The following is a 16,757-nucleotide window of genomic DNA, read 5'->3' on the forward strand; positions in this document are numbered from 1 at the left end:
TCTATAGGAGTGTAACTAGATGGCAATTCTTGGCATTTGTGTATTTGGTTTGGTATATCCCATCAGCATTAAAATGTATGTTTTGAAAATGTTGTTTATGGTCACATCTTGACATGTACACAAACTGTTTTTCAGAAACAAAACAAATTCGGTTAAAGGGGAATCGACGCTGTCGATGCTCACCTTAAAAAAAAATTTATGTTCGTACTGACTATGGCAACCATTACTGACATACTGTTTGACAACTTGAGCTTTTATCTTAAAGAGCCGCATTGTGCCCAAATGGTGGACATGAATGAGATATAGGACAAGGAGGCTCAACTTACATACTATGATTGCCTGGGCAAGCATTGTGGCTGCCTTTTGAAAGCAGTGTGCGTCATCAAGGATTTCCGGCGCGATACAAGTTGCTATATTTCTTTTTTGGTATTTCTTTTATTTATTTTCTTTACTTGCGTTGCAGACTTCGGTTGCACGCACTACATAAGCACAACATGCAACTGACACTCGTGCAGTTGGAGACAATGCGCAAATTTCATATAATGCGTTCTAAGCGAATTCTGGCGAATACGGCAAATAATGTTGTAACATAATCAAGAAGTCTGCGATGAACTACGTACTCCTACTAATAACTAGTTTAATAAAGTTAGCTCAATATAATATAGTATAAATATGAATATATAAATGAATTGATATACTGAACATATTCACATTATGTTATATAGTAGATATATGTCAAAATTCCCTTTCCTTAAGTTGAGTTCAAATCTATTAATCCACGTTATGTTTTATACAATGAAATTCCCACTCAAGGAGTAAAAATAAATCTGTTACAAATATCACATTGAATGTATTTCACGCTTTTGTTTGTTATGGTTAACAATGACTTGGATGCACATATAGACATATAGTACATACATACATTTATATCCACGTATACATGGACAGCATATAGACATAATAAATGAGGCCAAGCAATTATGACTTGACTTTGGCATACTGTATTCGACTATTCTCGATGGCACTGATCACTGGCTCATGGTCAGCGATAATGGCATCGATTTGATGGCCGTTGTTGTGGTGCAATCATCCGGTTGCTGAGACGAACCCGTTGCCGTGCCCGTTGTGGTGGTGGCGGCATTACCATGTCCGGCATCGGTGCGTTTTCGTGATGTGATTTTCTTCCAGCCGCGCAGCAGAATTTGATTGCGATACTTGGGCGTGGTGAAGGTGTAAAGCAGCGGATTGACAGCCGAGTTGAGGGGCAGAATGAAGACGACCAGCCAGGCATAGATGTCGTTCGATATATTGTACTGGAAGAAGACCCAAATCTTCATGGCAATGATGGGTGCCCAGCACAGCACATCGGTTAGCACAATGAAGAAGAAACGCACCGCAAATTCGCAGTCCAGCAGCGAAAGGGGCGTGGCACTGCGCGTACGCCAAATGGAGATGAGCAGTGCCGTATACAATAGTGCAATCATAACGAGCAGCAGCAAATTAATGCCCAGAAACACAATGGCCGAGTACTGCCAGCCCAGCGAGAAGGCTTCCCGGATGTGCAGGGGAAAACAAGTGCCAGAGTTTTTGCCATAGAATTGAGTGCTGGAGCGCCAGATAAGCACGGGTGTAACGGCCAAGGCAACGCCAGTTAGCCAAATGCACAGCAGCGAGAGGTAAATGATGCGTATGCTGATGCTGCGATGCCCACGAAAGGGATCCGCGATGAGCAGGAAACGCTCCAGCGACATGAAGGCCAGTATGAGCATGGATACCTCCGAGGAGCTGACCGCCAGCGTTCCAGTTGCAATGCATTGCCACGAGTTGGTCCAATCATGAGCCACTCTGCAGGAGTAACAATAATCAATAGTGATTTGCGGAATGCGGAAATGTTTTCAACTCACCTGTGATACTCGTGTCTATAGCGATAGTCTTGCACTCCAATGATGGCTAAGTAAACGCCCATTAGCAAATCAGCCAATGCCAAATTCCGAATGACCATCGTGACAGCAACGTTCTCATCACGATAGATGAAGCGACCCCAGAGCACCATGAGATTGCCCACTATGGACAACGATGCCATGAACCAGGTGGAGTAACGCAACGATGGCTTGGTCAGCAGATCCTCAAAGGAACTCACACCATCCGTTTTGGGGCTGCACATCAGCACTTTTGGGGTCATGGAGCAATAGAAGAAGCGATCAAATACAATATACTTGAGGCTATGCATCTTATTCAGCGCAGTGAAATCAATGCGATCGAATTCTATGCCACTCAAATTCAAAAAGGATACGTTCAGCGACTCCACCAAATTGCGATCTATGGGCAGAGGCATGTGTGCCAGTGAGCTATTAAAGAAGAAGTTTTAGTTTTTATGTTTAAAGTGAAAATGAAATATTTATTGTGAATTTAAACAAAATAAAGCTTCCCCTTGAGGTGAAATTTACATTTAAGCAGCTTGTAATTTAAGTAAATGTTTTCGAAATAAACAAGCCGCACTAGGCACAAAACATATTTAATGCCATAAACATAAATTTAAGTTAACATTTAACCCCAAAAGAGCTACCTTTTCTATTATTTTGTGGTTGTTGTTCTTTACTTACAGCGCTTCGAGGCGTTTGTTATACAGAAATATTTCGCCAGATAATTCCTTAATGGGATTGCCAATGAGGAGGCTGTGAAAGTAAAACAAAATGCATGAATACGTTGTACGAGAGTCGGCGCTGTGTTTAAGATTGCGTATACGCCGCATAAGCTCCAAATAATGGGGCTACGTTTTGTGCTGATAAAACAAACCCAAGGCGATGCTTTCAACAGGCACATTACATATGTGTGTGGGTGTGTTCGTGTGTGTGTGCACTTAAATATTGCATGTGTGTGTGCAAAGGATGCCTTTAAAAAAGTTGTTTCTAGTGCTAATCGCATGACTTAAAAGTCGCACAATAAAAGCACACACTCCACAGCAATGTCAGACATAATAACGAAAATTCTTATTTAATAGCTGTGAGCATAATATAAATCACTGGAGCACAACCACTGCACAGTTGCTAGTTTTGCATGGAGGGGCGAACACAGAGTGGGGAGGGGATCGTAGGGGATGTTGTGGTATGTTTAGCTGGTCAGTCACAGGAAAAAGCGCATCATTCATGACAGCGTGCAGACAGCTGTGGATAGGGCCAAAAGGAAAGGTCCTGGCTCTAGTCATCTCCTTAGCATCCACTGTCCACCTTCACCGTCAACGTCTTCTCTCGACGCTCCGTCTCCGTCTTCTTGTGAAGTGCAGCAGCTGATACAGATGCGACTGCGACTGCGACTGCTGCTGTTGCTGTTTAGTTCCATTCGTTGCACTTGTCTGGTCAATCAATGCCAGCGCCAAGTGAAAACAGTTTGGTTTTATGGCATGCCGCACAAAGACAATACGCCACGCCCCCTTCCTCCCAGCGAACCCTCTAGTTGGTAATTGCTTGCCAGCTATAAAGTTGCATTGTGTTCTCGTTGTCGTTGTCGTTGTCGGTGGGAGTAGCTTAGCCATAAAGTAAATGTTTTACTTAAAGCATAAATTGCTTTTGATATGTCCCAAAATACTGACAGTTCTCCATCTCCATCTCCACCTCCATCTCTCAACTGCCTTTTTCTCTAATGAGGCTTATCAAGCAATTTTATGTAAATTGCAATGGAATTTAATTCCACCAAAGCTGGCTTCATGCGGTATGCCCACGGCATAAATTCTTTACTTAATAAGTGTGTACAGAAGGCCGGCCGGTCGGCCAGCTGTTGTTGTTCCTTTTGGGCCTTTGACAATTTCAGACGACAATTAACATATTTTCTCTGGCCATAGCGGCAACAAGTTGCTGCCACAATCTTCTTCAACATACATAAGTACCCAAATAAGCAGCAAATAATGTCTGTCCACTGCTTTAGTCTCGACGCACTCACACACTCACACTCATACATAACACTCACACACACGTGTCACTCAATGTTTCAACTCGCTCTGTGGTTGCCTGCGCACGAAAGTAGGCAATGTAATGCGTCTGCAAAGCTTCAACGTTCGCGCTCACGCCCACGTTCAGTCCAGTCGCAAGCAAACAGCACAGAATATATAGATACATAGTAGGGTATAATACTGAGAGAGGGTCAATGCGCAGTTAACAACATGTCAAATAAATGTGCATAGTTGTATTAGGAGTGAACTGCGAATTGAAAGCACAGCTTAGGCTTAAACGAACAAGTTTATGCTCTATAGCTAAATAAATAGTGTTAATTATTTGAATTTTATTAAATCACAAATATTTATTATATATTAAGTAATAAATCAATTTGATTTAATGGCATCTTAGATATTCCTTTTAATATTTTGAATAGTCAATTTAACTCACGATTTTCTAATACTTAAATTAAGTCATCTATCACTCATTTCCCCTTTTAAACAAACGTTAGCGAGTTGGCTCAAATTATTGTCATTTTGCGCAATTAAAATGGTGGTATTAGGCAATCGGTGGAAATGGCACGTTCTGCTGTTCAATCCTTTCGAGCAATGTCCTCGCGTGCGTCATGTTTACAACGGGATTACAATCATTGGCCGCAATTAACGTCACCAACGGCAACCAGCGGAGACACCCTGTATGGCAGCAGCAGCAGCAGAAGAAGTCGAAGTAAAAACAGCACTCAAATAGAAAGATGTCAGTGCGTTTTTGGCACAGAAATCAAATTAGTGCTGCGATTTTTTTATGTGCCATTTAAGTAAGTAAGGAACACACACACACACGCTGGTCAAGCGAGTAAGCGAATAAACAACTCAGCAGAAATGTGAGTCGCATGACAAGGAAGAAAAGCACAAAGACACACATACGTAGATACACTTGCACACGCGCATCGTGTGAGCAGTATTAAGATGCGTAACTGAAAGATACAAAACGTAGTGCCATAAAAGTCACATTTGTTTTATGAACTCGACGCTGGTAGCTGCTCAAAAATTCACAGCACGCTTGCAGGCGCATTATTTGCATGCAAACACCCACCGACATACACACACACACACATACACACAACACACAGCTGGACAGACGAAGAAAGTGGGTGTGCTTGTGCCCGGGGAGGGTTAGAACATCATCAACATCAGAGCGTTGTGATTTCAAAGGATTTTACTTACAGCCAACAATGACTTTAGGGATAATAATGACCAAAGCAAGACCAAAGGCAGCAACAATTTCAATAAACTCCTTCATTATGGGCTCCGTCAACAGGATAAGCAGCAGGACCAGCAACATCAACATCAGCAGCAACAGCAACAGCAACAGTGCCAAAGCCAGATTCATGGCGTACATCAGCGATGGTAAAGGCAAAGGCAAAGGCAAAAAAAGCAGGCGCTGCTTTGTCGAAATTGTTTTCACATAAAATACAAATTTATTTGCATTTTTATTTGCCCATAATACTGTTTGTTTATTTGCTGTTGTTGCTGTTACTGTTGCTGTTGCTGTCATCGCCTGAAGGCGTCAATTTCCCCATGGCAAAAGTCAAAGGGGCAGACAGCGTCCCAAAAGATACAAATGCAGCAAATACCACATTTGCTTAAATATTTTGCGTGCCAATTTTGGTCAAGTGACAACAACAGCAACTGCTTGTGTGTGTGTGTTCACTTTGACATGCTGATGCTGATCTATGTATGTGTATCTTGTGTATGTGAGTTGGTAAAATTTATGAACGCCACAGCCTGATGCCAACCAGACTCCGTGGATGGCATTGCCGGCGACGTCCTTTTATTAAATATGATATTGATATATGTATTTATGTGCAAGCACACCACTTTACTAGACTATATACTACACATATACTATGTGGCTACAACATGTAACCGTCATCCTTAAGAAATCGAAGCCATAAATTCTGCTGTGCGGACAGTAACTTTAAGAGGCTTCTTTGCTTCTTGAGAGATAAACTACTCAACTTTAAAGTGTGCTGTTTCTAATAAGCGGAAAGCATTTATCATTTCAAACACACAAATTAGAATCTCATCTAGTTTATATTAAGCATACGCCACAGTGGTTTGTTGTCTTCATGGCTATTAACATTTTTATGAGCGACTGCAGAGTTTCAGCGCTTATAGATTGTCCGCTTAGTACTCATTTTTGTTTTCAGTTATCGCATATCTTATTTTTTATATTGTATATGACTGTCATAAAGGCAGAGCTAATAATTTATGCAATAAATACGCGAAATTAGTAGGCGTGGTTGCGATCATAAAATAGAAAATTGAAAGTTTAATCGATGTAGTTTATAGATCGACTATAAATCGATCTATAAGCCAACACTATTTACATATTAGCGAGGCCTCACTATTAAATAAGCTATGAAAGAAAGTTAGGAGTTTAATTTTATGATACGAGAAATCAATTTCATTGCAATTATATTCATCAAGAAATGGTAGAAGTTTTATTCCAGTTCATTGCATTTTTAAGCTGATTATGCTAATTAGCATCGTGATTTAATAATTCTTACTTAGCGTCAGCTACAAATTAAAATCTATTCTTATACTCACATGTCTGATATGGCAGTTAGATTAGCAAAGGCTCTTAGATGAATGTGCGTAATTAAATTGTGCTGCAGGTCACTGAAATTAGAATATTAAAAAAGCAAATTTTATTCTTAGCTAAACAAAGTTAAAGCATTTAAAAGATCAAAATATTAATCAATTTTAATTGTATATAAATTTAATATTTCGCTTGCCAGAGGTCATTCTTTATGCATATTTGAATGTTTTTTCAATCAAGCGGCTCGCATAGATAAACTTACGAAATATTGCGTATACGCAGCGTGTCAGCTAAACAGTTTAGTCTTTGGCTTTGGCTCGTTTATTTTTTTGATCTGGACAGGGGAGGGCAAAGGGGAGGTGACCTAACACATTTATTTACGTGCGGCAATTTGGGATGCTGATTTATTTTCACTTACCAACGCGCCGGGTGCCCAGACGACCCATTGACTTATATTGTCAGCTATTGATGCATAAATTAATGATTATGTGCGCCGGGCAGACGAAGATGCCTGATAAATGTTTTCAAATTGCCACACATATATGACTAAAGCCTACACATCACACTCAGAGAGCAAGACACCCACACACACACACTTACTCACAAATACATAAGCAATTTACATGACTCGATTTACGTTTAAATATTTGCTTAGCATATGCCATGTGTATCGTATGTGTAAACAATTGAAAGTCAAATTTATGCTTATTGGCGCATAAATTCAAGCGTCTAGGTGTCGAATTCAATATCATTTTGCCTGCAACTTGGAGTTGCCATGTCATGTCAACTGTGCGTATGTGCAATTTGTTTGAAGTTCCTCTCGTTTTGTATTTTGGTATTTTGTGTTTGTTGTTGTTGTTGTGATGATTGTTGTTGTTGTTGTATTTTCTGCTGACAATGTGCCACTGGGATTGAGGCAAATGTAACCCATATAAATCTTTGTAGAAGCGCAAATGATAGCGGCAGCTGAAAACGAAAGCAAAATGCACTCAAGAGTAAAAATTACGCATACGCACCATAAAACCTAAGTACAACATATTTCAATAGACTTTTCGACACTTTTGCGCCAAGAGTCAAGGGGGAGGCAATACCATTTACCATTTAAAAATAAAAATAACAAGAACACAAACACAAAGAGAAATGGCCAAATGTAATGGGAGGCTGCCTTGAAAAGTGGCGTGCACATCGCACATTGTCTGGGGATAGGGTAATATGTACAACTATGTGGGGGTGGGGTAAAGATAAAGGGGGTGTCTTCCTTTTACTTTACTTACAGAAACTCTAAATTATCCAATTGTGCAAAAGTTTTCTCGCCAATGTATTCGATTCGATTGTGATCCAAATAGCTGTAAAATAAAGTGCAGCAACGATGAGTACAAATAAAATGCATGAATTTAACAGTCAATTACAATGTAACGAAACAAATATACTCTCAAGTGTTTTAAATCAAATATTCTGGGAATATTATTAGCTTCTAAAACGGAATGGTTTTCTCTCTATCAATAATGCTTTTTGTTAAATGTTAAAACTTATTCTTCACTCCATTATTGTTCATTGTTTCGAATTATTAATGAACTTATATACCCTTTAAAGAAATGAATTTTATAGAGTAGAAAGATAACTGTAAACTCCAAGGATATGCTTGATGTATGTGCTGTAGCTAAGGAACTCAACTAAGCCCATTGTCTGCATCCTTGCATGCCTGAGCACGTAACTGATAGATGAAGGTTTTGAAAGTGGTTAGTTATTAGACTAGTAAGTAAGTTAGATAGATATTTAGCAATTGCTGCTAGGCAATAAAATGCCAGATTAGCCAGTTTTGTTGTCAAGAGATTTAAGCAATGCCTCATGAAGTATTTATTGCCGTTATTCGTATTAATTAACATGGTATTTTTAGCCAATGGTTTACTTGAGCATTTGCGTCAATTTCTTTATTAAGGTTGAAGTTGCTGTTTTTTTTTTGAGTTTGCTTTTTGGTTAAACGTTTTAAGCGTTTTTGGCTCGAAATGGTTATTATGCCATCTATGGCACATCGTAATGGGGATAACTGCTGCCCCTCTACCTTGGCATTTATGTGTACAACACATGCCCAACTGCACTTGATAGTCGCCCCCGAACCGGAGAGGGTCCAGCCAGTGTTTCAGACAGACGAACAGACGGAGACGGACAGACACAGACACTGTAAAGCATTTTACGCTTGAATACATCAACTGAACGAGTACACAACCCATAAACGAGGAGGGGAGGAAGGGGGCCACTGTGTGCTACACTGGGCAGAGGTCCTTTTTTTTTAATCTAACAAATAGCAGCGACATTCTGCCCACTCCCAAAAAAAACAAAACAGAACAGAGACCAGAAAACTTTACTTACATTTCACGAAGCTCGGGTGCCTTGGATAGCTGCTCGTTGTGTAGTGTGAGGCGATTATGGCTGAGGATGAGCCAATCCAGTTTGTGCATTGAAGCCAAATGCTCCATGGGAAAGTAGCGCAGTTGGTTCTTGACCAGAAACAGCCACTGCAGACCATGCAAATCCTTAAGAATGCCATGCGGCAATTGGCTAAAATTGTTGTGGCTCAACTCGAGGCGTTCCAAATGTGGCAAGCCGCCAAAGCTGCCCGGTGGCACACGTGATATGTTGTTGTATTTGAGCGTGCTGTGTTTTATACAAAATCTATGTTGAAATGCCGCTGATGGATATAAGGTGAGTGTAGGGAACTTACAGCTTTTGTAGTCGCGTCAGATTTGCAAATAGATTTTCTCGCAGTGTCAGGTTATTTCTGATGATAAACAGATTGGTTACCTCGGCGCTAATGCGCGGCATGCGACGTAGCTTGGCATACTTGCCACAGTAGAGCATTGTGCCGCCACCGCATTGGCACTGGGGTCGAGGATATGTGAGGATAGCTGGAATATGTTTGAATAAAACAAATAACATTGGCGCTGACATCACGACTATATCCGCATTAATATATCTGTAGTACTTGCCACACGGTATTGACGTGCTTTGATTTCGGCTGGTGTTACCCGCCGCCGCCGATGGCGATAGCAAATCCCCGGCGCTTACATTTGACCCACCAACCATGGGGCGTTGATTTTGTTCCTTCTTTTTCGCAATCGCATTACGCACAAGTTTATCGGCAAACTCCCTGCTGCCATAGGTGTTGCCACATTCGACCGGATGCTCATCGCTGCCATCTGCGCAGTCGGGCTTCTTGTCGCATATTTGCCGCTGCGGCACGCACTGTATGCCATTGTTGCAGGCAAAGCTGCCCGTGGGGCACGGTCCTTGAGAAAGCGTAGAAAATAATTAATATCACAAGAGTTCGCTGCCACATAGACAACACAGACAACCACAACAACAACATGACCTCAATACCCTTAGCATAATAAAGTGTTGCGTTTATTTGTTTAAAGCTAAAAACTTTTCATTCAGCTACCAAAAAAATAGGAATATTTTCGACTACACTGCGTATGAGTAATCTTAGCAGTGAGCGGAACTAAAACTGTTTATGTGTTTCATTTGTTCAATTCGATAACCAAAAAAGAGTTCAATAGAAGTCGAGCATAGAGAAATGGCCAAATCAATTAAAATTAATGTGCGCAAAACTTTTGATTGCTTTTATTTGCTTTTGTTCTGCATTCACTTATTTATGTATGTATCTATTTCCAATTCAAGTAATTCAATTCAATTCGATTCGAAAAACTTAACAAAAAACATGACAATAGCATATCAATTAGCATTTCTAAAGGACTGTCGCCTGAATGTCCTGCAGCAGACAATTTCTAATAGTTTTGGCAATTTCTTTGGCCCTTTATCATATTTATGATAAGTCGCCAACTGTTTTGATGGCCCAGCCGAGCACCTTGGCCAACTTATGTGCAAATTGCGTCACTATAAACAATCTTGTCGCATCCTTGAACCTGTCCCGATCTAAATGAAATGAAAGCGCTCGGCTTTAGGAAACACTTTTCAACTTCAACTTCAATTTCAATTGCAATTTATCTTGGCGGCTGACGCTTACTCAATGTGCTCGGCTTAAGCTGGCAGATATACAAATTCTTTAATACAAATTTCTTGTTGCTTTGATGGTATTGTTTGTACGTGTTTATTGCAAATAAATACATCATACGCCGCGTTAAGCCAAAAAAATGGCATTCATCAAGTATTTGTTTGGCGTTCCGCTCTCGTTTTATTCTCGATAGCAAATCAATAGGCAAATTGACCATAGACGCATAAGAAGCGAAATATAGATGTAAAAAACACGATGAAAATGTGTGTGGACCATAAAACAAAATACGTACATCAAGTATAGAAGCCTGCGAAAGCAGAAATAAATGAGCAAATTGTTTTCTTCCCTAGACAAAGTTTGCACATTTTTTTATGGTTTCGATTTGGTTTTTGTATTTTTTTTTGCTATCGTATTTTACAAGAAATTACTTTCAAATACTTTAGAACGCATCGATTTATGAGCGTTTGCTGTTTGCGATTTAATTTTCAATTTTAAAAAAGTTGTTTAAATGGATCAGGAATTTAATAAATACAGATTTAACTGATTTCATTTTATTTTTAGACTGAACTGAGTTTTCGGAAGTAGCCTAATAAATATTAAAGTTTAATCCAGTCTTTCGGACTTTAACTTACCTAAGCTTAGATAAAACATCAGCACAGAGTAGAGCACAACAATGGTCATCAGGCAAATGCCCACGGCTATGCTCCTTCCGTATACCATTTTGTCAGTAGTTCTGTTAACTTTATCTTATCCTTATCGGTGGACTCTTATATCTCTTTTTTTGTAGGGTGTTTAATTACTCAACTGCCGTTGCAGGCACAGCCTCTGGGCGGAGTTGAATATTTGGACAGTTTTCCTTGGACATGTCCATAGATTGACAATCCGCTGACTCATTGAGTTTTAGCTTAAGTTTGACACTTCATTGAGCTAATTTTGATTGCTTCAATGTGATTAAAGCTACATCAAAAAAATGCTATAAAAATATGAGCAGATAATACACTGAAGAACATAATAATTTTCTTCTCGAAATCGCTGTCTAAAAAATTACTAATTTTTTTCTATCGTCTTCTTTTTTTAATGAAAATTCTATGTATATATTATTTATTTAAAGAATACACCAAAATGCACATCCAACACATTGCTTAAGACTATTTATTTGGTTGATTAAATTCACAAATTGCGAAAAGCACAAGACTAAAATGTGTCTGCCTTATCAATAAACGTAAGTCCAAGGGCGAAAAGACATATTATAATTTCCGCAAAAGGTCGTCGACGGCACACATTTTTATTTGGAATGTATGCCAAAACGGTGGCTCATTATTTCAATCATCACAATAGGACAAGCATTTGGTGTGGAAAAGTGTCGTAAAAATGTAATATTTTTTTTTGTGTGTTTTCTTGTTGTTGGGATTTTCGTATTCTGTTTGCTTTTGAGCACTTTACCGCTTTTGACCAAAAGTAAACGCACATTTACAGATTGTGTGAACGCGATAGGGGCCAAGCACAAGGCTAAAAACCGAGACCCCCAAACGACAAGTCAATTGTGCGGCAAATATTGTCAGTGCCCACAAAAGTAGGCAATGCAATCTTGAAACGCGTTTTAAAACGCACACAAAACGCGCGCGGCACGACCAAATTGTAGATAAGCCTGAAAAAGACAACTTAAGACAGAATAGGACTAGACAAGTCCGTGCACGACGGCCAACTGAAGCTGTCAGCAGCAATTGTTGCTGATTTTGTTTAACCGCTGCACCGAAGTCCGTGCTTCGTGTATTGTTCGGCCTTGGCTGACCGTCGCGGCGCATTCATTCGTACGTATTGTGTGGTAAGAACTTTGGCAACACACGAGTTCGGCTCTGTACGACAATAGTTAGCACAAATGTGGTTGGTTGAGTTAAGAAAAGACACGACAACTCTTTTAATATTCGGAGAAAAAAAACATAAAAAATGTGTTGTTTATTAGCTAATAGATAATAATGCAATTAGAATTTGTTCTAAAAATGTTTCTTTTAGTTAATTAAATAGTTATATATGTGTATTATATGTATATAATAAACATATGTATGTATATTGCTGTTGCTGTTTAGCCCGAGGCAACAAAATTAGTGCCGTGCTTTCTTTGCTTAATTATTTTATTTTAAAATATTACTAAAATGAAGAGAATGTCTTTCGTTTTGCTGCATTTTGCATTAAAAGCTACAAATATGCATAAGAACTAACTGTTTAACATTGTTTTTTCAATTGCATTCTATTGTTTTGTGTTTTCTAAACACATTCAAAACATTTGAAACATTTTCAACAAAGCATTGCTACGTTTGTTTTGCTAAAGCTGCGCTAAGTGCTAAGTACAATAGTTATAAGATAATCTAGTACAATAGTTCTTATTATCCAAAATGTATATTATTAGTTATTATGAAATGTGAAAAATATGATCACTAACAGCACAACTTAAATGTATTAAAAGGCGTTTATAGTTTTCTAATATTCAATTATTGCAACAATTTACGTTTCGTTTCATTTCATTTAACAACTAATGGCGCATTGTGAATGATGATTGAAAACATTTTTTATAGACTAGCAACATAAAAAATTTGTTATAATAATAATATGCATATTTATGTTAAAATCAATAGATATAGCACACAATGTAAGTACTTCAAAATTATAAGTAATTTGTGGAATGATTTTGAGGTTTAGATTTGATAACTGTGTGATATCGAAATTCATCTAGTCAAGTGAATAATATAAAAGTCTAATATAATTTGTGCTCTAGTTTGTAAATAAATGTGTGGAATGTGCGTAGGTGTACATAAATTTGTAACAATTAACATTGCTTTAGAGATCCATTAGGTATTTTGGAAGAATAAAATATGCATTCGTGTATCGTTGTAAATTTGTGTCTTTGTGTTTTTAAAAATTAAGATATATATATATGTAAGTACATATAGAGGCTATCAATCCGCGATTTCTATTCTGTTGCTCTATGCATACAAGAGATATGTAAATCATTTCCTCGTCGTTGTTCCCCAAGTTTTGTTGTTAGAGTTAGAGTTACTTGTAGAAAAATACTTCGTTGCTTTTTAAATGTTTAGTTTAAACCCAAACGCCATGCGGATTCTTGCTGGTTGGCACCGCCGTTTCCAGTTGACGTGGAGAACCAATGATACGGCGACTGCTACCCTGCTTATTGGGTCCTTCTAGCAAATGCTTAATTTCCTCGGTGGTAGTCACGGTCAGACTCTGTAAGTTCACCTCTTTCATCTCGTTGACCAACTGCTCAACTTGTCGTTTCTTCTCTGCAATGGCATGTTCAATCATCAGCAGCTCCTTCTTCAGGTTATCGGCCGTTTTGTTTGATGAATCCGTATTGTGGAGCGCTTGATCAATATCGCTTTGTATGCGTTCCATTTCCATTAGAAAATCACGCTCCACAGTTTGCCTGCTTGCAATATAATACAATTGTTACAGGTGTCAATGTAATTGGGGCATTTAAACTCACCTGTTAGTCTGCTGTTGCTGTTCTAGTTCTATGTCATCCATTAACAAACGCATTTTGTTTTTGCATTGCAGTAATTCTGTCTCGCAGTTTGCCAGCTTTGATCGTAGCAGCGCAATCTCCGATTTAAGTGTCTTCTCCTGCTGTTTAACCAATTCGTTTTCCTCCTCCACATATTGTAATGTTTGCAACTGCTCGCTGCCCTGTCGAAATATTTGATCCGCCTTGGATATTTCACGTGATATGGCTTCCAATTCATGCGCATGATCTCGCTCCCCTGCTCTCTAAGTAAACGATTTCCGTATCAAACTGCAAACATAACAATGTATTACTATTAGATGCTCATTACACAGCATAGCTGAGTGTAATCTCTACCTTTTGCAGCTCCAATTGCTGTGCTGTGATTTTCTCGCGCTGAAACTTGATTAGCTGCAACAGATCATTATATTGCGTTGCCTGGAACATGCTTTCGCCTTCATCCATGCACTGATTATTAACGCTGTTGTTGCCGCTATTGTTGTTATTGTTAATGTTATGTTGTTCGTAGTCGCTGAGAAACGGATTTGTTGACGAAGATGCATTAGATATGGTCTCTGAATTGCTGCTGGGTGGCAAGCGTTGGCTCTGGCACATGGGACTGCCACGTGGGGGCGGCGGATCGCGATATGGTGGCGGTACTAAAGCTCCATTTGATGAAATCGTTGGTGTTTGTTTATACAACTCTGGCGAATTATTGTTGTTATTGTTGCTAATATTGCTGTTGGCATAAATGTCGCATAAATGCTCGCTGCTGCTGTTGTTGTTAATATTATTGTTGTTACTATTATTGTTGTTGTAGCACAATTCATTTGGACTGGCTCGACGCAGTTCACTGCTGGATTTGCTCAGCTGACTATAGATGTGCTGATTGCTATTATTATTGCCATTGCTGCTGCTGCTGTTGTTGCTGCTGCTATTGTTGTTGTTGTAGAAATCGTTGTAGTCATTTAAAGCGGGCGCATTGCTGCTGCTGCTTGTCATATCCAATGGATTCGATAGCGATTTCTCATGCTTGGGTACCAACGGAGCCGCTTGACTTGGCGGCAACAGTTGCTGCTGTTGTTGTTGCTGCAGCAGCAGCTGCTGATGTTGCTGCTGCTGTTGCTGTGGAATGCCTTTGACTATGCCAATATTATCGAATTGTTTAGCATCGTATCCGCTGTAAAAATCAGTTACACATTATTACAACAATTTCAATAATTAGTTCAATTTTTTCTACACACCCAAAACTTTTCTTCAATTCTTTTGTGCGATAGCTCAATTCCACGCTGGACTTTTGCTTTTGCAACGAGGGCATAGGTAATTTACTCTCATTATTGTTGTTGTTATTGTTGCTTGGGCCCAGCGGTTTTTTTGTGGTCATAACAGCATAATTGTTATTGTTGTTGTTGATCTGCTGCTGCTGTTGTGGCTGCTGCTGTTGTTGTTGCTGTGGCTGCGATGACTGCTGCTTGTTCTCGGAACGTTGCAATATAAATTGTACATCATTTGCATACTCGCCCCATTTGAGCAGCAGCTTCATGGGATTTTCATTGGGAGCCAAGTGTCGCTCATTATTGCGCCAGCGTTCGATTAACGTGAATCGTCCCACTTTTCCAGTTGCATGGGCCAAGGCAAACACCACATCCTGTAATAAAACGTGGAATAATAGATATAAGGGCATTAAGTACTAAGTATAAAAATCAATAATCACTTACCTGACAGGTTGTATTCACAGTTACGCCGCACACAATACGCTGAATGCCCTCGACCCAAACTTTTAACTCCATTTTGACGAATGAATTAATTATGTCGAAGTCGCTGTCGATTTTTGATTTGTCTTCTCCGTTACCAGCAAATTGCTACTAAATTGGTGTCTAATGATTTCAAACGCAGCGCGCAGCGATGTCGATGACTGAATTGCTGTCGCGACTCGCGAGGGCAGCGAAGCGTGCGGTTGCCGTTGTTGTTGCTGCTGTTGTTATTGTTATGTTGCCGTTGTTAGAGCTGCGCCATAGCGAGACTGCTGTTTTGTCGTTATTGCTGCTGCTGCTGCCGCTGCAACACCAAATTGGGGGTGGAGCTGCACTTCCACTTTTGCTTGTCGTTGTCGTTCTCGTTGTTGCGCTTTGTTCCCTTTCTTTCTGCAGCTTTGTTGCAGCTTTTTCCCAATTGCTGCTGCCTGCTTGCCGTTTTGTTGTTGCTGCTTCACTTGCACTTATTACTGGTTTCAGAGCGCGGTCGGGGTGCGACGGGTTGTGCAGGTGTATGTGTATGTGTCGTGGTTTTGGTATGTGTGCGTTCGTGTTCTGATTCACTTTTTATTTGCTTTTCGTTTAACAATAATGCTACCGTTTCGACGCGCACATAGTTGATCACATGTACGCGTGCTTTTCGAGTATTTTTCGCTTTGTTTCGCGCACGAAAATTGTATTATTTATGGATTTTTTATAAGCGAAAAACAAATGCACAATGCGCGCATTGTTGTTGGCATGCACTTGTACTCGATACCTAAAGACAGGGCTGCAGCAATACTTGTTTAACCAGGGATGGATATTCAATATTGTATTACAGCTGGCGCGTGATTATGAATACTTTGAAATACAAGATTCAAAAATATATAATCAACAAATTAATAATGTAGATTTTACATATAAATTACTGTTATTATAATATTTATCTTAAGCGGCGATATAATACA

The 16,757-nt window shown here is 39.4% G+C and overlaps 2 protein-coding genes across 2 annotated transcripts; both read right to left on the minus strand.

Moving 5' to 3' along the window:
- Positions 1-860: 860 nt before the first annotated feature.
- LOC133835925 (relaxin receptor 2) lies at positions 861-11,504 on the minus strand. The gene is made up of 8 exons (XM_062266119.1): positions 11,175-11,504; positions 9,253-9,817; positions 8,901-9,185; positions 7,805-7,876; positions 6,539-6,610; positions 2,604-2,675; positions 1,905-2,348; positions 861-1,845 (listed from the first exon to the last, which is right to left on the minus strand). The coding sequence occupies exons 1-8, from the start codon at positions 11,260-11,262 to the stop codon at positions 1,029-1,031; spliced, it is 2,415 nt and encodes an 804-aa protein (XP_062122103.1). The 5' UTR covers positions 11,263-11,504; the 3' UTR covers positions 861-1,028.
- Positions 11,505-12,467: 963 nt separating this feature from the next.
- On the minus strand, positions 12,468-16,637 carry LOC133839134 (putative uncharacterized protein DDB_G0271606). Its single transcript, XM_062270482.1, is given in 6 exon segments — positions 12,468-13,981; positions 14,042-14,313; positions 14,315-14,347; positions 14,414-15,236; positions 15,301-15,704; positions 15,775-16,637. Coding segments are annotated over 6 exon segments (1,950 nt in total). The 5' UTR covers positions 15,847-16,637; the 3' UTR covers positions 12,468-13,635.
- Between the last annotated feature and the right edge of the window lie 120 nt (positions 16,638-16,757).

This window comes from Drosophila sulfurigaster, chromosome 2R, assembly GCF_023558435.1.
Source record: "Drosophila sulfurigaster albostrigata strain 15112-1811.04 chromosome 2R, ASM2355843v2, whole genome shotgun sequence".
NCBI classification, from domain to species: Eukaryota; Metazoa; Arthropoda; class Insecta; order Diptera; family Drosophilidae; genus Drosophila; species Drosophila sulfurigaster.

Coding starts and splice junctions, on each gene's coding strand:
- LOC133835925 (XM_062266119.1), bottom strand. CDS start 11,262: ATGGTATACGGAAGGAGCATAGCCGTGGGCATTTGCCTGATGACCATT. Junction 9,186..9,252: donor CTGACGCGACTACAAAAGCT/GTAAGTTCCCTA, acceptor TATAAAACACAG/CACGCTCAAATACAACAACA. Junction 6,611..7,804: donor TTGGATAATTTAGAGTTTCT/GTAAGTAAAGTA, acceptor TTCTAATTTCAG/TGACCTGCAGCACAATTTAA.